The sequence below is a fragment of the Drosophila erecta genome, unplaced genomic scaffold (assembly GCF_003286155.1).
Source record: "Drosophila erecta strain 14021-0224.00,06,07 unplaced genomic scaffold, DereRS2 tig00000126-arrow-pilon, whole genome shotgun sequence".
NCBI classification, from domain to species: domain Eukaryota; kingdom Metazoa; phylum Arthropoda; class Insecta; order Diptera; family Drosophilidae; genus Drosophila; species Drosophila erecta.
Genome location: NW_020825209.1, coordinates 8,807,869 through 8,831,590, shown reverse-complemented (window position 1 = coordinate 8,831,590; position 23,722 = coordinate 8,807,869). Strand labels below are relative to the sequence as shown.

At 44.1% G+C, this 23,722-nt stretch overlaps 4 protein-coding genes across 12 annotated transcripts; 2 read left to right on the top strand and 2 right to left on the bottom strand.

The window, feature by feature from the left end:
- The first annotated feature begins 1,020 nt into the window (after positions 1-1,020).
- LOC6550690 (glyceraldehyde-3-phosphate dehydrogenase 2) lies at positions 1,021-2,528 on the top strand. The gene is made up of 2 exons (XM_001977979.2): positions 1,021-1,119; positions 1,191-2,528. Exon 2 carries the CDS (start codon positions 1,209-1,211, stop codon positions 2,205-2,207), a length of 999 nt encoding a protein of 332 aa, XP_001978015.1. The 5' UTR covers positions 1,021-1,119; positions 1,191-1,208; the 3' UTR covers positions 2,208-2,528.
- A 561-nt stretch (positions 2,529-3,089) lies between these two features.
- On the top strand, positions 3,090-8,597 carry LOC6550689 (BTB/POZ domain-containing protein 7). 7 transcript variants are annotated; one of them, XM_001977978.3, is made up of 6 exons: positions 3,090-3,356; positions 4,316-4,478; positions 4,917-5,029; positions 5,088-5,672; positions 5,745-8,258; positions 8,322-8,597. In XM_001977978.3, the coding sequence occupies exons 4-6, from the start codon at positions 5,250-5,252 to the stop codon at positions 8,463-8,465; spliced, it is 3,081 nt and encodes a 1,026-aa protein (XP_001978014.1). In that variant the 5' UTR covers positions 3,090-3,356; positions 4,316-4,478; positions 4,917-5,029; positions 5,088-5,249; the 3' UTR covers positions 8,466-8,597. The 7 variants fall into 7 exon arrangements, with proteins under 7 accessions (XP_001978014.1, XP_026837906.1, XP_026837905.1 ...); XM_026982105.1 differs by lacking the exon at positions 3,090-3,356 and adding an exon at positions 3,363-3,470; XM_026982104.1 differs by lacking the exon at positions 3,090-3,356 and adding an exon at positions 3,363-3,545.
- Positions 8,598-9,465: 868 nt separating this feature from the next.
- Positions 9,466-20,482, bottom strand: LOC6550713 (mucin-19). 3 transcript variants are annotated; one of them, XM_026982602.1, is made up of 15 exons: positions 20,183-20,453; positions 19,675-19,845; positions 17,489-18,980; positions 16,524-17,429; positions 16,306-16,461; positions 16,204-16,245; positions 16,121-16,147; positions 15,232-15,648; positions 13,639-15,167; positions 13,380-13,577; positions 12,843-13,321; positions 12,376-12,776; positions 11,878-12,319; positions 11,727-11,814; positions 9,466-11,488 (listed from the first exon to the last, which is right to left on the bottom strand). In XM_026982602.1, exons 3-15 carry the CDS (start codon positions 18,929-18,931, stop codon positions 10,255-10,257), a joined length of 7,362 nt encoding a protein of 2,453 aa, XP_026838403.1. In that variant the 5' UTR covers positions 18,932-18,980; positions 19,675-19,845; positions 20,183-20,453; the 3' UTR covers positions 9,466-10,254. The 3 variants fall into 3 exon arrangements, 1 of the variants encoding a protein (XP_026838403.1); XR_003408094.1 differs by lacking the exons at positions 9,466-11,488; positions 11,727-11,814; positions 11,878-12,319; ... (9 more) ...; positions 17,489-18,980; positions 19,675-19,845 and adding an exon at positions 19,180-19,389 and having other exon boundaries at positions 20,183-20,415; XR_003408095.1 differs by lacking the exons at positions 9,466-11,488; positions 11,727-11,814; positions 11,878-12,319; ... (9 more) ...; positions 17,489-18,980; positions 19,675-19,845 and adding an exon at positions 19,382-19,467 and having other exon boundaries at positions 20,183-20,482.
- A 905-nt stretch (positions 20,483-21,387) lies between these two features.
- Positions 21,388-23,613, bottom strand: LOC6550712 (membrane-associated progesterone receptor component 1). Its single transcript, XM_001977976.3, has 4 exons — positions 23,372-23,613; positions 22,777-23,207; positions 21,804-21,956; positions 21,388-21,741 (listed from the first exon to the last, which is right to left on the bottom strand). The coding sequence occupies exons 2-4, from the start codon at positions 23,135-23,137 to the stop codon at positions 21,515-21,517; spliced, it is 741 nt and encodes a 246-aa protein (XP_001978012.1). The 5' UTR covers positions 23,138-23,207; positions 23,372-23,613; the 3' UTR covers positions 21,388-21,514.
- Between the last annotated feature and the right edge of the window lie 109 nt (positions 23,614-23,722).

The following is a 23,722-nucleotide window of genomic DNA, read 5'->3' as shown; positions in this document are numbered from 1 at the left end:
TGATTATGTATGCTTCGTGTACATATATTTTAATATTTATATAAACTGGATCTGCTGATTATAAGAACATACATACATATACATATGTATAAATGTATTTTTTTTTTTGATTAAGCTGCTGATATCTGAAATAGAAAACACTAATAAATTATTTGTGATTCAAAAGGTCACATTCACTTAGATTTCACCATAAAGTTATAGAATTTCCATATTATGCGTACATGACTAAGACCATGTATTACCATTTGCATTCAAAATTCATGAAATTTAAATACACAGTTCTGCTGTCAGGTGTTTTTTCATTATAACAAAAGCTCAATTGCTTAAATTGGATAACTAAACTGGATAAATTAATGGCATGGGCCATTAGTTGATATAATATTATAGCTATGAATATAACATACTATATACATATGTCTATATGTATGTATGTATGTGTACAGATTAATGTCCCGTATCGGCAAAACTTTAATCTGCTGAGAACATGACCCCTAAATTGGAATATGTACATATATTTAAATTGATGAATACGTATTTATGTTGGGATGTACATATAAGGATTTTTCCATTTGCATTTATGTCATATATATTTATGTACAATATGACCAATTGATGTTCATCAAGACGTGCTCTTGTATGTATTTGTTTGCCTATGTGTGTAGGTATGTAATTACCGGCAACTAAACTTGGAGTGAATATATTTTAAATTCGCACGCTCTCTCAAGCTCATAAAAAAGCTCAACTTCCGTCAACAAAATTGAGCAGGTGAAATGACCATAAAACATTGCCCAACAAACACTATTCTCTATACATTCAAAATAACGATATACTTTTTGGCTCACATTAAATGTCTAAGATCGCAAGTTTTTAAAAAGTAATTTATGTTATTTATAAAAACATTCATTTTCATATAATATTGCTTGCAAAAAGTCTATTGGGTAACATAAAGCTTTCATGTTACTGAGCGCGAAAGCTCTTTTTATTGCGCTAGCTGCTCTCGAGTTTGACATGCACGTCCTTCAACTGACTTTGAAAAATTTCTCGCCCGAGTTCTCGCCCATAGAAAGCGCTCAAAATTTCTCAACCATCACAGTCGATTCCTTGCAAGCAAGCCGATAGGTAGTGGTTCTCTCTATTCCGCGAAAAAACTTTCAAAGTATTAACTGCTTTACATATACATTACTTTTCAGATAAACAAAGAGTTAACCATGTCGAAGATTGGTATCAATGGATTTGGTCGCATCGGCCGCTTGGTTCTGCGCGCCGCCATCGATAAGGGTGCAAACGTTGTGGCCGTCAACGATCCCTTCATCGATGTGAACTACATGGTCTACCTGTTCAAGTTCGATTCGACCCACGGACGTTTTAAGGGCACCGTTGCCGCCGAGGGCGGTTTCCTGGTGGTTAACGGCCAGAAGATCACCGTCTTCAGCGAACGCGACCCGACCAACATCAACTGGGCCAGCGCTGGTGCCGAATATATCGTGGAGTCCACTGGCGTGTTCACCACCATCGACAAGGCATCCACTCACTTGAAGGGCGGTGCCAAGAAGGTGATCATCTCGGCCCCATCCGCTGATGCTCCCATGTTCGTCTGCGGCGTCAACTTGGATGCCTACAATCCGGACATGAAGGTGGTTTCCAACGCATCGTGCACCACCAACTGCCTGGCTCCTTTGGCCAAGGTGATCAACGATAACTTCGAAATCGTCGAGGGTCTGATGACCACCGTTCATGCCACCACCGCTACCCAGAAGACCGTCGATGGACCGTCCGGCAAGTTGTGGCGTGATGGACGTGGCGCTGCCCAGAACATCATTCCAGCTTCGACCGGAGCTGCCAAGGCCGTGGGCAAGGTTATTCCCGCCCTCAACGGTAAGCTCACCGGAATGGCATTCCGTGTGCCCACTCCCAACGTTTCCGTGGTCGATCTGACCGTGCGCTTGGGCAAGGGTGCATCCTATGATGAAATTAAGGCCAAGGTTCAGGAGGCCGCCAACGGACCCCTGAAGGGAATTTTGGGATACACCGATGAGGAGGTCGTGTCCACCGATTTCCTCAGCGACACCCACTCGTCGGTCTTCGATGCCAAGGCTGGCATTTCGCTGAACGACAAGTTCGTGAAGCTGATCTCTTGGTACGACAACGAGTTTGGATACTCCAACCGCGTCATCGATCTGATCAAGTACATGCAGAGCAAGGATTAAATGTGAAACACCAAGCAACCACCCACCCACCCACACTCTACATAAAAGTTAAAGATTTGGGCGCGGTACAATTGGGTGAGACACTTCAGAAACGGCCGGAAAAGGCATCACATACATAACTTATATATTGCTCCCCGGTGGAGCATCACCTACATATGCTATGCTCTGAATTGCTTCTGTTTTCGCTATTCAATTTACCAGCCACATTGGAAAAAATATTAATATAATACATCCATTATACACATAAATATGTTTACTGTTGTTGAATAAAGTTCCACTCTGTGTGTAGTTGTAAAAATGCCGACTCATAGCATTTAAATATTTGTTTATGCCTTTTTATTTTCTAAAAAATCGAAAATACCTATACTATTTAGATTACATTTACATAGAAAAAAAAACTTTTTTTTTTCTAAAAATGAAAAGTTATTAAATGGATTTTGGCTGTTGCTATTTTTGGAAGATATATTTAAGATATCTATATATACACGAAAAAAATGTATTGGTCTCGATATTTTTATTGACAATCGGTTGGTTTTTCTTAATGGTTACGTAACTAGTTACAATTTAAATAATAATTTTAAATTAGAATTCAGCACCTATCGATAGGTAAAAAGTTTTGAGCTGGATTCGATGGAATTGCTATCGAGAGCTCAGGATTTCACAGATTTCGATTAAGAAAACCTTACTCCAGGGATGCTTCCAGTTGGAGAGGATATCGATAAGTGAACATACTAACGGTGGCATATTGTTCGTGTAAGCCTGCTTTTTGGATAAATTTCTGACAAAATTATGTTTCATTGTTTATTCGTAATTTCCAACTCAGCAAATATTTCTTTTGACTGTATGGTTTTAACTGCACTTCACCGTTACATCGTTATCGATATTTAAACGCTTGCTAGGGAGTCTGCCTTTTCGATTAATTTTGTCACACGGGCACACTAATTTTCAGAACATTTTAATACTGGCATGTAAATAAAATAATCAATTGATGAAACCCTAAAATAAAATGTGAATTATTCAACATGCAGTAGCAAGAAACGGACATAAACCAGCATAAGAGTTAAAGACTTTCGGTTCCTGCTGAATGTGGATGAAAGTAATCGAGTGAAAACGCCATAACTTGTGTAAAACTGAAGGGGCGAACAAAGAGTATGTTTTCCGAGTGAATTTAACGATTGTGTTGTGTGTGGTACACATTTTTCCAAGCGAAATTTAATGAAACATAAATGCATCGTGTAAAATCATCTTGAGTTAACATCTTACGTATGTGCAGAGTGAACACAAATCTGTATACATATTGGTATATACGTATGCTATATATGTATGTTGGAGATATATGTGAGGACGCTTTAATAATTCATATTTATAAATGGTGGCAAAACATTTCGAATATCCTTGTTAATATTATAATAAAACTTTTAATGGATTTTAATACGACATGTACGCATGTATAGAAATTTTAATAGATATTCAGTTGCACATGTGCAACAGTGCGATTCTCTATACATATGCCCATCTATTTTGGTATATGTAAAGTTAACATTGCAATGTTGTTCATGAATGAGTTATGAAAAATGTATTCCAATTCAAATAACAGTTAAAAATGCTGGTAAAACTCTTGTAAGAATGTGTATTTTGCTGCAGATGTGAACTGTTTATAGATATGTATGTACATATGGCACTGTCGTATTGGCAACTTCGTGTGTACATAAGAGTTTATGTATGTGTGTATGTATTTTGTGGATTTCAGAGAACCGAAATATTAGAATGTAAAGTGTCCGCTTTTAATGGTTTCAAAAGTGTAAAAGTTGAAGTTTGTTAAAAGATTAATAATATTGTTACTTTGTGTAAGAAATTTGTTACCAATGCAAATTTATGTGTTGCAACAGCTTTAAAATTTGAGTTTCTTTTTTTTTCTAAGTGGGAATGTCCCATTTAGTTCCATATATATACATACATATGTGGGTCAATGTAGCACCTACTCAAAAAATCTATGTGTGTACATAATATAACGGTCGCTCTTTTCGTTGTTTATTTTGTCGATATGTTACCATGTATGTGTACAAATGTGTGTGCTAATTAATATCTTTTAAAATAATATCTTCCAGATAACCAATATTATTTAGGCTCGAACAAATTTTTTCAAGGCTAAGCTTTCCTGCAAACATGAATAACTTCTGGGGGCTCTAGGATTTTAAGCTGGCCCATCGGTTGGCTTCTTATCAAAAACTGTAAACAATTGGATCTCGAAGACTGAATGCAATAGCACAGGTATGTATTAATTATTTAAATAAAGTATGGGAATAACTGAAATAAATAAGAAATTATTTCTGAAAACATCAAAAATTCAGGTGCTCTGACATGTTCGCGTTTGAGGGGGCGGAAAAGGCGTGGTCACAACTTGAAACAACTGTTATCGGAATTTCAGTAGTTCTCTTTTCAATTTCGATAACGTAAAATTAAAATGTTACCACAAAAAGGTTAACATTGATATTTATATAGAAACTAATTCTATTAAGCTAGAAAATCAACAAATTCCTTAATATTTTCCCTGTTAAATTTAGATAATTCTGTCTATTTGCTTGGGTAGTAACTCTCAAATATTTGTAGTTTAAAGCTTGAGATTATATCAGAACATTGTTAGTTATAATATTGTTTTTCTTTTTTCATTCAAAAGAAATTACAAATTTGTTTCTATTTCAATTTCAGATAGAACTGGCAGGTGTCATCATGTTCACGAGAAAATACCTTTTTGTTAAGGGTTCCAGGAGTTCCCAAAAGCTGAATTTATAAAATGCTGAAAGAATCCTAGCACAAAAAAGGTAACTGACAAATAAATTAACTAATTGCTACTTTGTATTAAATGCATTCCTTTTTCAGAACCAGGTTGTTAAGAACGCGCTGCTACAAACCGTATATACAGGCATTAGAAGCATGAAATTTAAAGATATTATCCACTGTGCATGTACTGCATAGAAGCACCTACACGAAGTACAGCAGAGAGTTTAGTATTTGGCATCTGATCCTGGCACTACACTCAAAATGGGAGCCAACACGTCGAGCAGCAGCTATCCCACGGTGGCCTCGTCCGGCAGCGGAGCTAATAGCAATGCCAGCAGCTCGAATGGAAACCTATCAGCTATGCCCCCGGGCATGGGGGAGATGCCAGGAGGCGGAGGAGGATGTTCGGGTGCTTTTGGCAGCAGTAGTAGTTGTGGCCCCAGTGGAAATGCAGGTGCAGCTCCTGGCATCGTCATCAGTGGAACACATTACCATCGGGATCAGCGGAGGAAGCGTGCCACCGGCTTTGCCACACTCAAACGCAAGTTCATACGCCGACGGCGCTCCTCGAAAGCCTGTGATCACGCTCGCGTCCTGCGCGACTTTGTGTCCGATTGGGCACCCGTGGAACTGGCAGCTCTGTGCGAAGAGTTCGAAGCATTGTCGGCTCTGAGGGATTTGTCGGTTAGCAATACGAAAATCTAGCAAAATGTAAGCCCATGTTAACCCCTTACCTTCCAATCACTCCAATTACAGGTGCAAGCTGAACTGGCCCGACCGCCGGCGGCAACGTTTAAGCAGGATCTGGCTGCCATCTATGAGAAAAATTTGTGCACCGATTGTGATCTGGTCTTTCGCGGAACGATATTCTCAGTCCACCGTGCAATATTATCGGCACGCTGTGTATATTTTCGGGACCTGCTGGCAGGATGTCCTGGTTTCGGAGCGCGTATATGTCTCGAACTACCCACATCCCCCATTGATGTACAACTCTTCTCATCACTATTGCGCTACCTATACACTGGTGATCTGTGCCCCCATGATCCTAACATTGACATTACACTATTGCGGCAATTGGGCAAGGATTTCGGTACTCCGAATCCGCTGGAGCACGATCTGCGCTATCTGCTGGAAACAGGTGATTATGCTGACGCAGCGCTCGTTTTCACGGCAGATGGAAGCAACGACTATCTACGACAAGACTCGGGTACCTCGGAGTACGGATTCCGGCCGAAGATCGAACTACCTTGCCATAAAGCGATATTGAGCGCGCGGTCACCATTCTTTCGCAATCTAATCGCGCGTCGAACACGCAACATGGACGAGTACGTGGAGCGCTCGTTGCACGTGCCCACACGCATCGTATTGGACGAAACTGTTATACCAAAAAGATATGCACGGGTTTTGCTGCAGGCCATCTATCTGGACTCGGTGGACTTGTCATTGATTTTGCGTGGCGTGGGATCCGGTACATCGGCCGGTTCGCTTGGCGAAGTGCACGCGCTGACCAACACCGGCCGGGTGCGACCAACGACTCTGGAGGAGGCCATGGAGTTATATCAGATCGGTCGGTTTCTGGAGCTGGATATATTGGCTCAGGGCTGTGAGGATTTGATTCTGGAATGGCTGTCCATTGAAACGCTACCCATAGTCCTGAAGTGGGGCTGCCAGCCCCATGGATCCGCCTGGGTCTTTCGTCAAGCTTGTCAGTATTTACGCGAGGAATTCGCAGCTGTGAGCTCTTCGCCGGTGTTGCACCAACTCGATAAATCTCAGTTAATACACATTCTGCATAGTAACTTTCTACAAGCTTCCGAGTTGGAGGTACTGCAGGCCGTTCTCAAATGGGGCGAGCAGGAGCTGATTCGCCGCATGGAGGATCGGGAACCCAACTTGCTGTCGCACACAGCCCACTCAGTGGCACGCAAGGGTGTCAAGAAACGCGACCTGAGTGATATAGAATTACGCGAGATACTCTCGGAACTGTTGCCGCTGGTGCGCATGGACCATGTCCTGCCCCCACACTGTGAGGTACTTTGCCAGGCGATTCGGCGAGGTCTCGTCAGCACACCACCTTCGCATATGATCGGCGATGATCGGGAGAATTTACGTATCAATGCCTGGATTCGCGGCGGTAAAAATCAGGGCCTGTACGTGAGGCCACGTCTGTTCATGCCCTATTTCGAGGAGGTGAAGGCGCTCTTGGAGGATCGTATGTCATCGTCACACCATCAGGTTGAACTAATGCGAATGCGCCGGTGTCGACATCCCCCCGATATTCCGGATACCCTCTACATGGTGTCGCATATGAATTCAAAGGCGAATAGTGATCTTAGCACAGTAGAAAATCGTAGTACTGACGGAAACGTTGATATATTAGTAGGCGCCGCTGTAATTCCACCACCGGACAACCAAACGCTGCTGGCTATGCGCAAGCGGGAGCACAAGCTGCGCCAGTCACCCATGTGCCAGCGGGCATTGCTGCTGCCGCTCTCCTCGAAGAGTGAGATCGATCGGCAGATTCGGCTGCGGGTGGTTAGGGAATTCAATCTGCCCGACGAGGTGTCCGACCTACTGGAAATCGCCCTGCAAACCAATCCGGGCCGGAATGAGAGCCACGCCGAGGAGACGAGTGCATCGACCTCGCAGAAAGATGACTCCTTGCTGGAGGATGAGGATCAAAGTCCGCCACCTTCGCCGGCGGCCACATGCTCAGTGTCGCGACACACCACCGTTGCATCGTCGTTCTTATCACCCATGGGCTCATCCGTGGCGTCTTGCGGCACCGACGCCGCTCACCCGTGCTACAGTCGAAATCTCACCTTCCCACGCCACCACTCAAATGGCCTGATCGGAGTGGCCAATGCATTTGGCTCCAGCTCCGGCCCGACGCTGCAGTGCAGCTACTCGCGACTCTCCTCATCGGTGCACCAGCGCAACGACCTACCAGCCCTCATCACCGAGGGCGACTTTCGATTCCCGCATGGTAATGGCCTGGGATTGGACATGGGCGCCGAGGGCGGTGCCTGCGGTCTGGACACGGCCAATAGCCATCTGTCCGAAATGATGCCGGATGTGGCGATGGCCACCGCCTCGCTGGGCCAGCTTCACTTGACAAATAATGGAGCTGGATGCGCCGGCAACATTGGCGGACGCGCAGTGAGCAGTAATAACGACATGTCCGAGAGCTTGCAGCTAGATTTAGGCGATGGCCCGAGCCCTCATATAATTGGAAGTGCTGTCGGTTCCATGACTCTACGAAATATACAGGTTAGTTACTACTCTTTGCACGGAAATATATAGTAATTTCTAACTGATTGGCTTGTCTTAAAGCATCAACTGCCAACAAACAACTATCACCACTTTATGCAGCGTTCGAATTCGCCATTTGAAATCCTGCGGCAAGGACAACCATCGCCAACATCACATCCACAACATTCCGGGACATACAATTCTGGACCACCAAGGTTTTTATAGAGATTTCGAGTGGCCCCCGATCACGGGCATTATTTTAGCATGCCTTTCTGAATAAAAAATCCGATACAATTAAAACTAAAAATCTAGATAAATAAAACAAACTACTAAATAAATGTCAAAATGATACCCCTTTCCGATGATCTATCAATATATATTATAAGCTGGACTAAGATGAAAATATACAATTTTCCTCCAAAATGTTCTTATAAATTGGAATTTGGCTGTCGTTATTAAAGATGAGTTGGATTCTAGTTGGAATCCAGCGTTTGCTATGAAATTTCTATTCTTGAATAACTAACAATCCAACTGTCGATTCTAATTGGAGACAAAGCAAGAGATTTAGGATGGGGGATTTTCAAATTTTTGGTTTAACAAAACACTGGAAAGGGAGGTAAGTTTGATGATATATCCGAGCTTGTATCAGATACAAATGGGAAATACTTTCGTGAATTTTCATTTGTGCAAAGTACATACATCGTGGAAAATGGTTTTCCAGTTCTGAAAATGAGCGAGATGCCAATAGTTGAGTAAATATGTATTATTTTTCAAATGTTTATGCGAAGCTGGCACAAAGTTCAACAAGACTATATGCCATATGCAGAATCATCGAACGTGTACCTCTCCATATTAATTGCCCTGCTGACATTATTGATTTGTTGCCAGCTTAAGCCTGGCATCCTTTTTGCCATTGTTTTACTCTGCAATATGGTCAGGAACCCAGAAGGTGGAACACCCACCAATATGTACATGTGTGTGTACTCCAACCTTTGATTCCACGTACAGGTGCATTCCCAGACCAAAATTTCTTATGGATTATAATCACGTAGAACCCATTAACACACGATTTTGATGCGCTGAGCTGCGGACGTGTTTCATTGAGAATCCACGAGGGTTCCTCCAAATGGGCGGCTGATCCGGTGCACGTAGTTAGGATGAAGTGCGAGGCTTTAGCTGTTGAATGTGAAAGCCCCAAAAGGATAGCATTGAAAGACATGGGTTGTTTCTTTGTAATGATTCTATTTTTAGTTTTATCAATTTTTACATAAATTGCATATATGATAATTAGTCCTTAAACACGTAATGCACAAAGGGAATGAAGCTGTCACTGATATACATAGAGTTATGTATCATGTGCATGATAGTTTGGATTCCATAGGCTGCATGTTGATGTCATATAACTATGAGAGTTCTTTGTATATGTGTATATGTGTATATGTACAATCAAATTATAATTAGTTTCTTGCTCAACATGTCTCTTGGCTGTTTTCTTAAGCTTATATTATACAAATAATACAAATAGACTTAAACTAAATACGCGAACCTAAAGATACATTTATGCTTGTAATTTGTATTTATTAAAAATAAGTAAAGTTCGTATTACTTATGTGACGTTTCAACGCGCGACCATATTAAGATCGAGGAAAGTATTTTGCCAATGTGGGACTCAGTGCTTAGGTTGAATGCTAGGTCTGAAGTGTAAGGAAGTCTTAACCTCTTTTAATTTGATTTTTGTTTGCCACAAACATCTGCATCTGCATCTGCATCTACATCTACATCTTCATCTTCATTGATCTCCTCACGCTACAAATGAATGTGTGTATTCAAGAATTATAGTTTACAAAAGCGTTGCGCTTCATTTATTGGTGTTCTCTCAGGCTCAAAATGATGCTGGGAGGAGGTAATTAGGATGGGACTTTGCGTTTCGTGACATTTTGGTGGAGGTGATCGAAATTTTGAAAATTTCTTTGTCTTATTCGCTTTTACAAGTGTGTTAGTAACGATTTGCCTATCATCGACTTGGCGCCACTGATGACACTGGAGATATTCCGATTACACCACCAGGTACTGAACTTAGGCCAACACCAGCATTCGACACAATGCCCATCGTGTGGTCCGCCTCCTTCTTGGCGGTAACAGACTGCTGGCCCATCGAATCGACGCTAATCATGTGCTGAACTGGAATGCTTCCTGGTGCCGGAGGCCCTGAGTTCTTTACCATTCCGCCGCCACTGGACATCTGCTGCTGTTGCTGCTGATTTGGCGGACCGGGCTGCTGAACCCCCGATGGCGCAACACTGGACACTATCTGTAACCGGTGATGCGGCGGCGGAGGTCCCAATGAGCCAACCGAAGGCGGAATAGGACTTGGCTCCTTGCTGCGCAGATGAGCTGCAGATTGCGCTGCATAGATATTTATCGCCTTTTGCCTTTCCTCGGCATCGTGACGCAGGGCAGCCTCCATGATGGGGTTGTAGCGGAGGATGGGATAGGGATCGCGATACGGATCTATTCCCCAGCCAGGAGGCGCTGGTGCACCGAAGTGCGTTATGGGCCCACCGACACTCAGAGTGGGCGGCATCATGGTGCGAGTCAGGTGTGAGGGTAGAGGTGCCAATCCATGTCGGCTGGCTGCCATGAAGTTAGCATGATGATGGTGTGCCGCTGCCGCAGCTGCACTCGCTTGTGCGGCGGCCAGCGAGGAGCTGTGGTAACGAGGATCACCAACGCCCACTGCCGCCGCTGAAGCTCGTAAAAGCATTACATCCTGTTCGTCCTTTGTGCGCGGATGCTCCTCCTTGATTCGAATCTCCGTGTTGAGCTCGCCCACGTTTCGATGTGGAGAACGATCGCGAACGGGCGCCGTCGCAGCAGCCGCAGCTTGGACTGCTGCCTGCTTGTTGCTCTCGTTTATCCGCTGCTGCTGCAACATCCGCTCGCGCTCCATTTCCCGGCGCTCGATTTCCCTTCGCTCGCGCTCCCGCTCCTTTCGATCACGTTCTCGTTCCCGCTCCCGTTCCTGTTGTTCGCGCTTTAGTTTCTCCTCCTTCTCCTTCCTCTCCCGCTCCTCCCGTTCGCGTCGCTGACGGTCCCGCTCCCGCTGCTCACGATCACGCAGTTCCCGCTCACGTTCCTCCGCCTCGCGGCGTGCATTGTCCAGACCAGGATCCGACTTCACCGGCCAGTTGGGGGACGCCGCGGCGGAGGAAGGATGATAGGCGACACTCCGTTGCATGGCATTTGTTCTAAAAGTGAATTAAGCGCATATTAGAATGTAATGCTAACTCAACACATAAAGCGAAAACGATTTGTTTTTGAAAAAAGCCTCCGATATCACGCTTTTTATTTCTATTATATAACAATAAACTAAGCAAAAAAAAAGTTCACACATCACTTTCTAAATTAATTAATATTATTAGAAACGCAAACCGAAAAGTTATTAAGCATGCTTGATTTTATTACCAAACTTTTTCATTTATTTACCTCCACGAGTCTAAATGGCCACCGAAATGCGTTAGCCCTGTGAATCCAAACGGAGTCACATAGCGTCCAAATGGAGACACTGCGGTTCCTGTTAACAAATGGTTTATTTATTTATTTGACGAACTGGATTATTGCCTATTGCTGCACTCACCAATATGACTAGGAGGCGCTCCAATGAAACTTGCAGCCAGCGGAGAAGTTTCAAAGGCTAAGCGACCCGGCAGACCACCTGGAAATGCTGCTGATGGCGGCATTTCACTCGCACGATGCAGAATATGCTGTGGCGTCGTGCCCATACCAAGAGTTGGCGTCGTCTTCATGCCAAGCACTGAGGCCGGACCATTGGACACTAGGACGCCACCTCCGACCGCCGGAATAGCTGCCACATTGTTTACTGGCGTGCTGGCTCCGCTGACCATACCACCACCTCCACCACCTCCACTGATCATGTTACCAGGAGGAATTGGTGCATTGATCGATCCTGCGTTCGATGATGCCGTTGGAAATCCTGGCTTCTCCGGGCTTTGCTTGTTTTGGTGGTAGTAGATTTCCCACGCGATACGAACGTGCATGGCATTCCAACGACCAGTTTTCTGTTACGAAAATGAGGATGATGTATACATATTTAAAAGCTCGGATCAACTCTTACCTTTGGAGCAAAGGATGTTAAGTGGTTGGGAGGCATGAACGGCGTCGGGCCCCCGAGGCCACTGTGTAAAAGGCCTGCTGAGGAGTAGCCAGTGTAGCCTCCTGGCGGCAAGCCCATACCAGTGCGATAGAACTGAGGATCGACGGACGAGATTTTAGATATATCTTTGAATAGTGGCGGGGGAAAAATTTGTCCAGAACTCGGTTGCACAGCAGTGAGGGGAGTTGATGAAGCCGATACTGGTGGAAGCAACTGCGGATGCTGATGCAGATGTGCGTGCTGTTGATGCTGGAGATCACTTCGTAAATATGTTGATGATGGCGGTGTGGGGGTAACAGCCAAGCCAGATCTATCCAGAAATCGGCTATCTAGCTCGCGCCGCAGCAAATCAGCTTGATCATCTGCGAAAATAATGACGTGATACATTCAATGATCTCCCCGCTTAGAACAGATTGCGTGCAACATACTTTTACTTGGCTGAAAAAGCGATTCTGCAGAAAAGGGATGCGGCGTGTTTGTAGCTGGGTTTGATATAGCCGCAACCGTGGGCTGCGTTAGAGACGAGGCCGTGGTCGTAGTGGCTCCTGCCGTCGTTACAATACTGCTCATCGAGTGCGACACTGCTGGAAATTGCGAAGCAGAGGAGCTGATGATGGCCGCGGAAGAAGTAGCTGGCGATGGAGACGATGGGGGCGGCGCTAAAGGTGTTGGGAAGTATGACGAAGACTGAAAAGAGGGATTTGTAGCAGACACGTGAATACCAGCAGTTGCAGGGATGGATAGAGGTGATATGGCATTGCAAGAACTTCTCGCTGTCGATGCCGCATTCACCATGCCGATTCCCATGCTTGTGCAGTTAGAGAGCGGAGGAGTCGGACGGGCACTTCCACTCGATACTATGGGCGTTGAGGGAGCACATGTCGTCACCACTGCGTTGGCAGGAGAGCTGCACAAAAGAGGTCACGTTAGTTTGATGAATAGCGCAATGAATATTTGATTATTACTTTAACCACAGTGCTGCCTTTGATGAGTATGAGGAGAGATTTCCCAGTCCTGGCGGCATTGAAGAACTTGACGATAATACTGGGGTACCTGTACCTCCATATTGACTTGGGGGGATACCACAGAATGACGATCCCAGGCCAATGCCTTGGGAAGCGCCAGGCAACATTGTTGACGCACCATGGGACCTGATATTTGTACTGCAAACGAAAGGATTGGGTTTCACACTGCATAACAATATTTGTATCAATTATCGCTCACCTGTAACTGGAATCCCGATCTTTATTGCAAGGACTCTCTCCTTTGGGGGAAATAACCTTCTGGATCACAGATGATGATAATGTAGATGGAGATGACGAGCTCGACGTGACCGCTGTCGTCAAACTTTGCACAGCGAGAACCGAGGGAGTGAAGTTGGAGGCAGCAGCAGATGGGGGCGCAGATGCAGACGCAGATGAGTATAGTGTACTTCCACAGCGAACCAAAGGCTGATTCTGCGATGACATTGGGTGCGTGGTCAGCAAATGGGACACAGACGAGAAGTTACCGCTCTGCGAGAGCATCTGTGTTGACTGGGGGAAGTGTGGTTGGGGAGCAGCCGAGGTAGACAGCGAGGTAACCGCCAGAGTAGAGAGTCCAGAGTTCGGAGTGCTCGTCCCAGCTGCCGCAGAGGAGAATGCACCTGAAGCGTAGACAGGCACATGATGGGAATGAGATATATGTGGATTGCTCAACGAAAGGGCAGTCGAGTTCGCCGTAGGTACCACCGACACAACGGGCTGCGATGCGCCGCTAGAAATTGCACTGCTATTATTAAGCGGCGTGATGGATCGCAGGGTCGGTGCCATGGAGACACTTAATCCAACATTGGATGGTGTTGACTTCAAGGATGCTGGCGACTCTCGACTGTTGCGGCTATCCGAGCTCCGATGCTGTGTGGGCGGTAAGTTGGACGTGGCAACCGGCAATACTGGAGGCAGGTACGACCCGTGTGTAAGGCCGCTGTATGGAGTGTAGAGGGGGTAATTCGTATATGGTGCTCGGTATGGCGGGGCCTGGATGATCATGGGCACGCCTGTGGCCACATGAGAAATGGGGGCAGGCGGTGCTCCAGGAAAAAGCAGCGAAGACCCTGTGCCCACAATGGCATTGCCGCCAGCGCCGAAGACCACCTTTCCCATACCGGAAGTTGTCGTCGTTCCACCAGAAATTCCAACATAGTTTGTGTTTATCGAGATGGATGTAGAGACCGGTGGCACTAATTTATTGGCTGCGTTGGGCGAGACACGTGGCAAAGCACTTGTAGTTACGGATGACGTTGCAATGGTAGCAGGCGGCGGATAAACACTAAGGAAGCCATTGACTATGGGATTGGGAGGTGAGGAGGTTGATACCGAATTACTTTTCGCAATTTCTGAAGTGCTCGACAATCCCACCGACGACAATTGTCCCTGGCCAATGGAACTTCCATTGTTGCTGTTGCTGTTACCTCGTGTAAAGCTATCGTTTGATTTTATACTGCTGTTGGCTAGAATCACACTCGATGCCGAACTTAGTATTGATAATCCGGCAGCATTGGGTGCTGCAATGTGTGCGCTAAATGGACTGCTTAGAGTAACTGCAGCCGGCGTCGGCGCCGCAGATAGTAATGGAACAATTGACCGTTGCACCCCCGATGACAATCCGTTTGAAACAGTTGTCTTGCTGTTGAAAATAATCTTTTGATCGATGTCAGATGCAACTGTTGACGCAATTTTCTCATTTCCAGCTGATATTCCAACGTTGGGAAACTGTTGATAGATAAATACAAAAACTTAATGACACTTCAAATTGGCTAGGCGACATCGAACTTACTTGCACTGACGAAACCGATGGCGGAGCACACAAGCTGGGATAGAGCGCCTTATCGGGCGAGGATTTCTGCAGCACACCCAGCTCTCTATTCCCAGGGTCGCCCACGATGGCCACTGGTGGTGCAACCGGAGCACCAGCATGGACCGCCTTGCCCTGTGCACTCTCCGATGCATTCTTAATGTTTAAAGCTTTACTTGGATCGCTCTCCGGAGTTCCCGCCGCCACTGTGCCCATCGACGACGCAAAAGGTACTCCTGAAAATGCGCCATTATCCCTATCTCCGCACGCCGCACTCTTTTTCTTTTGGTGTGGTAGGTCGCATAACTTGCGAGAAGTCGATCGATCCTGACACGCTGAAGTATTTGAAACGTTCATGGGCGTTGGGGGGTTGTCAATATCAAATATTTGTTCAGAATTCTGCAAGTACAAAAGGTATTTTCATTTAACGAGCGATTAAATCGGGTCAGTGTGGATTTACGCACAAATAAAAGTCCAAATTTATACTCTAAGGGAAAGCTAATCTTTATATTTATAGGAAAAAGTCAAATAGACCCACTGTGGGCCGTTCTGTGAATATTTGAAAAGGGGTTCTTTGCTTGTGTTCTTTAGCTATTTCTTATGCACTGAGAAAGAATGAGATAGAAGATTATTGGGATGTCTGAAGAAATGGACGTCCTTCCTGGACATTAACTAAATTTAATATTCCTAACTAATTTATAATTTAAATTAATGCCCAATTAGTGGCAAATTGTTACAACCTATCTTTCGACTTTTAATGTCATAATTAAACCTTATTTATAAACAAAATTCAGATCATAATTAGTCCTAGTCCACTTGGAGTATTTTGAGCAATCCCTAGTATAAATACAAGTTGGCAAGCAGGACATACCTTTTTATCATTGCTGACATTATCACACTGTAAAAAAAGAATGTTAAAATGCATATTCGTTAAAAATGTTGCCATATACTTACGATATTATTTCCTTTGATGTTGCTGCTACAATTGGTTGAAGCCTGTATATGAAGAAAGTTCGTTTTAAAAATATATACTGCGGTGAAGGAATGGCTTCTTACATCATTCAAAAGATCACTTTGCTCGTTCTCCTTCTTTATGCTGCTGCTGCTGGCCCCAAAGGATTGCGCTGAAACATTGGCTAACTCCTGGATCTCCACAGAGCGGCAGGCCGCAGATGTCGTCACGGTTTCTATATTCTCCAAACCAATTGACTTCTAGTGAAAGGGTAAAGATAATTATTAGTAAATAACACTTTATCGGACAGTTGAAGACTCACCTTTGCGCCCTGTGCTGATTGCGAGGCCAATTTGCAGACACCCAGGTGATTGCTGTTTGCGTTTGCAGCGGCATTAAGATCACTTGATATTAGATTATTGAGCTGGTGCGAGGGCAGCGGTTTTGTCACATGCAATTGGTCAATAGTGTTACTTGTGGCGGGGGAATTGTGAGATTTTTTGGTGTCGCTGCTGCCAGTACAACTGGCGTGGATCACACCAACGTCAATATGGTCATGACTATGCGATACGGCGCCACCAACGCCCAGCGGTGGCAGGCTGATATCCAACATAAGTGAATCGTTGTCGTTCTCCAAAAATCTTGTACTAGTAGCACTGTTCACTTGCATTTTCGCCGCATTGCAGCCACCATCCGCCTGCTGTTGCTTGCTCGATTGGTTGTTGGTGTGGTTTATTTGGTGGCTACTATTGTTAATTTGATTATCATCACTAATGTTATTACTCTTAATGTTCGCGCTATTGTCCGATTGCAATTGGTCTTGCTGCTGCCCATATTCGGATCGCCAATGATCCCTGGGCTCGGTTTCCGTCTCCAGAACATTGCCCATGTTCACAGATGGGAGCAGGTAGACCACGTTGGATAAACTGCTGCTATTGCTGTTCGCGCTGGGACCATTGCTGGTGATGCTGTTGTTGTTGTTGCTGCTGTTATTGTTATTATTGTTGCTAATGACATTGCCTCCACGATGAAGGGTTGGCTGCGGGTTCTCCTTCAGGTTGTTATTGTTAACAGTCAAAGTGGACAGGCTGGTGACACGCAACGGTTGCGATTGACCAGTATCTATAACCTTTGGGATTTTCATTTCCTCTATACTATAGGTACAAGTTAGCTCGTCCAGTGCGGAAAGGCGCTTTTCTTTTCGCTTCTGTCCCAATTTGATGGCAAACTGTTGTGGAGAAAGATGTTACAATATGCTGCGTGAACGGGAATGTCATAGAAACCTACCTCAAGATCCTCGTACGTCTTAAACTCCAGTATAGCGAATCCATCGATGATTTCCTCCTCGAGCACCGGAGATCGTGGCAGCTTTCTTCGAACCGGAGGTGGTGGTCGAGGCGGTGGCTTGTCGCGTGGCAAGAGCAGTGTGGACGAGGACGAGGTAGAGAGCAGATCCTCGTCCAGCGACTCACCCTCGCTGTCACTAGGCGTGGCCATCAGTCCCGAGTTGCATTCGGGGGAATGTGGTGGATTTAGGAGTAACGATGCAATACTATCTGTGGGCGGCAGCAGATTGTTGCTGCCATTGCTGCTGCTGGTGAAGTTTCCATTTGAATTGTTGCTATCCTCGCCCATGCTACCAGCGCTGTTGATGTGATAGATCATGCCATTGTTGCCGGGTCCTGCCGCCGAACCGTTGCCCATTGCAACCGCCGAGGATCCGCCACCGACGCCGCTGTTGGGCGTGATGAGGCCACCTCCCTGGCCACCATTCGCCGCACTCATGGCACTGCCGACCCCCACAGAGGATCCGGCTATGAAGGTGCCACTCAGCGAGCTGGCATTGCATCGACTGTCGCGTTCCGCTTGCAGGCGCTGGGCACGTTCCCTCCGGCGTTTCTGCTGGCGCTGTTGCTTGGCATTCAGACTTAGGTGAGTGCTGCTGCTGGAGGTGGTGCTGTGGCCATTGGTATTCCCAGCAGCCACCGCTCCTGATCCCGCTCCGAAGCCAGTCTGATTACCGGCATTGTTAGCAGTGCCTACTCCACCTCCTCCCGCACTGGAATTCAGCTGTGGCATTATTGTGGATGCCGCCGCAGTCGGAGGAGACGCCGGGGATCGCGAATCTATGCCGGCTGAGGCGGAGACGGCCGCTGCGGCTGCCACAATCGAGAGTTCCGTGTCGGAGTCAAAGTCACAGACACTGGGAGCCATCGATACCGCCGAAACAGGTGGACAGGTGGGCTCCGATGTGCTGACAGGTGATGCCGGGGGAATCGCTGCCACGGCCATGGGTTTGCCGCCATCCGATGCCGACGACGCCGTCGTCGTCGTCGAGGAGGTGTTCGATACAAACGATGGCCGTGCACGCGGCATGGAGCCCAGATCGGGTATATTGGCACTTGCTTGAACTAAGGCAGTCGCCGTCGGCGGAGGAAGATGCAGTACCGCCAGGGCGCCGGTCGAACTCTTGGATATACTCTGACCCACTACCGTGAGCACTGTGGACTGTGGCTGTGACTGCGTCTGTGACTGGGACGACTGTGAGCTGGAGTGTGAATGTGAGTGGGAGTGTGACTCGCTCTTCTCATCCTGGACTGGGACAGCGGGAACGGAGGATCCGATGTCCTGCGACGATGATATATGCTTGATTTGGGATCCTATTCCATTAATACTACTGCTGCCCGACGCAGACGTCTTTGATTTAGCGCTGGCATTTGATGTGTCCATTTCTTTTGCTACGTAAAGCTTCCAGTGGATTACACTTCAGTTCCTTTTCCTTGGGAATACAAATTATCGATGACCATTATTATGTATATTGCTATCTGGACCAAACCTTTTCCAATGCATTCGGCTATGAATTTTATCTATATTTCTTTTTATATTTTTTTCTTTGGAAGGAGGGGTTTTCTATGCCATCGATAAGGCGAAAGCTTTACAAATATTGGATTTAAGGTGGTACTACGGCCGATTCAATCGCGTGTATTTTGTAAAAAATCGATGCTGCGCCGACTGTTTTTAAGTGATATTGTTATTTGGTGGCCACTGTGGGGTTTTTCACTTTCCGACCGGTTAACATATTTGATTTTGATTAGAGTCACAATTTTGGTTCAAAATAATACTTGTACAAGTTGTTTTCATTTCTTTTGCTCGTTTTCTTGTGCTCAACTTCCCTATTGCGCTTTTTTCTGTACACACACACATAATATTTAATTCTGCACACTTTTTTTTACAACAAACACTTATTGTATTATCGGGTCAGCAGGCTTGCACACAAATTGAACAGATGTAAAATATATTGAAAAAAAAAATAAATAACATAAAGCCGATATGAGAATTCACCGAAAATAGTCCATATTTATTTTGTCTAGCACTTTATCATTCGTCATATACTCTTCTTCTTCTTCTTCGTATTCCTCCTCTGCTTCTTCTTCTTCTTCTTGAAATATATGTATGCACATATATGTACGTACATGCATGCGTACATATAAATTCGTACGAGTATATGTATGTATATTTATATACGCAGGGAGGTGGTACACCAGTTCGGTTTTGCTTGTGCTTTTGCTGTTGCTTTTTTTCCTTCTTTCTTTCTTTCGGCCTTTTTTTTCTCTATGCCTCCGTGCTCCGTTCCGTCTATAAGTCTAAAGTTGACAATGTCGTTGCCGCAACGGCGCGCTAGTTAGCATTGTATATGTACAATATGTGCTCCGCTCTCTAGCAGAGAGGCAGAAGCAGAGGCGAGAGCAGAAAGAGCAGCAGCAGCAGCAGCAATAGTCATCTCGCTTACACTTTTCTAATTGCGATTGCGACGATTGCCGTAGCCGTCGACATAGTGTCGTCCCTACATGTTGTGTACTCAGTAACAGACAGCGCAGCGTCGTTAGCACCAGTACACAGCACGTACATACAAAATACGACAACGACAAATACGACGACGACGACGACGAATTTTTGTGAACTGTATGCGATTGTTCGTACATTTTTACATTTTCCACACACACCAAACGCACAACGAAAGGCCAAAACGATCGAATGTGCATCAACGTGTTAAATGCATCGCTATCAAACTAACTGTCATCACGGCTATTATGTATATTTTACATAAAATCCAATATTATTTTCCGAAAATTTTGTTAACCACAAAGAACCAACATAGTCTCTCAGAGACGGACCAAATTTTCGATAACTGCAGAAAATCATTTTCAAGGGGATAACATTATGATAACTATCGAAAGCGTAGACAGTCTCCACTGGTATCCGCGATTTCAGGCGTTTCACATCGATAGCAAGATGCGAGGAGTTAGAGCCGAAAGCAGCGATATAATTTAATCAGCTGTTTTGGTTCTGATTTGTATATGGTAAATAAAATCATATATAGCAAAAATAACGTCAGAATATTAACGGTGGTTTTCCAAAATGTATTTCGATCGAAATTTTTGTACAATTCTGCGAAACAACATTACAAAATTCAGCTGCCGTTTGATGAATGTAGTAAATATTCCACAGACATGTTAATATTTTTAACATATTATAATTAACATGAACTATTAGTTACCACCGAAATCGGTGGTGCTTCTACATATTTACATGAAGTTATATTTTACATGTACAAAACCATGAACGTTAGTGCGGTGGGAACAGTGGAAAATAATGCATTCAAAAAATACTGGGAACAAATGGAATTTTATAACCTATTATTTTCAAACGTATGATCAGCTCGAAATGGTGATTGAATGGATTGAATTTTTTTACCGAATTATAATAATTTTATTATTAAAAAACCAGTTTTTAGCTTTTGTTGTAGTTGAAAGTTCCTCCCCCTCCCAAATAAAAAACTCTGTTTTAAGTATTTAATTTGTATTTCAAATATAGTTACATTTAAATTTATATTGCCACGAAAATGACTCCCATACCCTCACACATTGGCCTCCTCCTTAAATAATTTTATGATTTCCGTTTGATACATTTGTATGAATATACGACTATAATATATGGAACAAGATCACATCACAACGTGAATTATAGTAACAACTATAGCTTTTGTCAAGGCTGCACTCTAATAACATTCAAAAACGATTGTATTTGTTTTAAATTCTTCTGAAATGTTCATGATAAATTTAATGCCTTGATTTGTATGGTTCAAATTGGGGCGTATTTTTTAAATGTTTTCCAAATAGGTCTTGTTCTCGGTTTTGAAGGAGCAGAGGCAGCATCAAAAGAGTCGGAAATGCTATTTAGTTTTGTTGTGTTTCTAACCGAAAATAAACTATTACAGCCACATCCAAAAGCAAAACAAAAAAACCGATTTCGCTAACAGTCGGTAGAAGAAGTGGGCTGATTTTGTGCGTTGTTTTTGTTTGTTGCATTGCCTTGCAAAATGTGACTTTCTTGTTTGGTGTCATCAGTCTCAGTTTTCGACTTGGGTAGGTTCTTTCGTTCTTGTTCATCATTATTAATATTCTCCTCGTCCTCATCATCGTCATAGTTGGTTGGTTCCTCGCCTTTGCGCAAAAGCTTGCCAACCAGCTCGTATTTTTCTAAATAACGTAATAAAAACGTTAGCCACCAGTAGATCTCGGCATATATACGATTTATTTACCCTTAAACTGCATTTCCCATTCCCGCACAGAGTCCATTTCGACGGCACTTAAATCGCTCAGGTCATCGTATTCATCCTTATCTATTGCATGCACGCTGAAAGTGGCCAAGTTTCGGGAGGCATCTCTTCCCGCAAAAGTTGCGTAGGGTCCACCTGCAAATCAGAGCATCATATGTTATCATACGTTACTATCTACACAGTTTGTTGGTGTCAGCAGTCTGGTCATCTTTCCACGGCACCATAGATAGAATATAGTACAATTAAGTGCGCAACTTAAGGGTTTTCTGCGCATCTACGTCACAAGTGTCAGGCATCTTGCTCGCACTCATTAGTTTTAGTTACAATACTTAAGGGAAAAGTGCAATGCATTGTTTAAATTCCACTGTTGTCAGTATAAAGACACTAACATTGAACACTTTAAAATAAGAACTATTCCTCGAATAAAAACCGTACTTAATAGGCCGGTTAATATTTAAATTACTATCCCATAAATACTTCAATAAAAATTACGATCATGATGAATTATTTTCGCATTTCATGCCTAACAATAATTTATGTAGAAATTACCTCGTCGATATTTGGTAGGCATAATTTAATCATTGAATTTGGGTAGATAGTTGCGTTATCTCAAAACGAAAATTTGATTAGCTGTTAATCTAAGCGCAAAAAAATGACGAAATATGGCAGAGATATGCACAAATGTCGTGGGTCTTCCAAGGCATATCTCCGCCCACAGAAATTAAATTCGATTAAGAAAGTAACAGATATCACGAAAACCAATAATGTCATATAGCATTGCAATTATAGATAAACATCGTATATGGATAATAATACGGCGATCTTGGCAATCCGGCACACAATAAAGCATATGTATAATAAATTGCAAGATCACTTCTTTATAATCTGCTAAAGATCAATCTAAAATATTACTTCGGAGCACCTTGAATTGAAATATTTATAATCTCACACTCACCTGGACCGTAGAAACGCCTTCCTTTGCAAACATCGTAAACACTTCCATTGACAGCGACCAAAACGCGGCCATCCGGCTGATTTCCATCGTACTGGCGCAGCTCCTTCACGGTGAAATCGCGGCGAATTTTGGGTAATTCCGGTTCGGATGGCTTTGCAACGCCCACGGATGGCACTTCAGTGCGATCACGAACGATTTTATAGACCAGGAAACAGATGATGGCCAAGAGAGCCAGGTTCATTGGACTGTACAGGATTTCGCGCAGAATGTTGCCCAGAAATGTGGAGTCATCGTTGTGTAGATTATTGCCGATTTCCTTGTCGTAGGCCGAGTTGGGATCTGCACCAACTTTGGATTCCATCTTGTTTGGATAGTTTATTTACTGCACTGGATGCCGCTATGCACTGAGTGTTACAATATTGTACATCAACCTGCGAATGTGTATACCGTCATTTGTTTTAATGTAATGTAATGTAAAAAAAAAACCTTTTCGGTATTCCGAAAAAAGTGTGAATATATGTGAGCGCATTGGTAATGGACCAAAATATATGTACATATGTAATTGCAATGTAAATTCCAAAGTTTATTAGCTCACCTTTTAGACGTGCCGTTTCGATTCGATTATTTTCATATTCCTGTGTTCAATTCTTTCTGCGCAACAATGATTTCATAAATGAATATATTTGTTGCTCAGCAGCACTGACCTTTTGCGACTTACTGTATTTACAATTTTACGAACTATCTATGAAAATTGCGACAATGATTTTAGTAGGTTAAAGGTCTTTCATTACTAAAAAGTTATCGACAAAAGCGATAGCAGCGTGTTGTCAAACACCAAATAGGTATAATGCGGTATTCCTACTGAAAATGTTCTTATAGAATGGTGAGAAAAGCTATAAATAGGCAAAGTCGTTTCTCACTGAGCGAAAATTCCAGATTTCAAGAG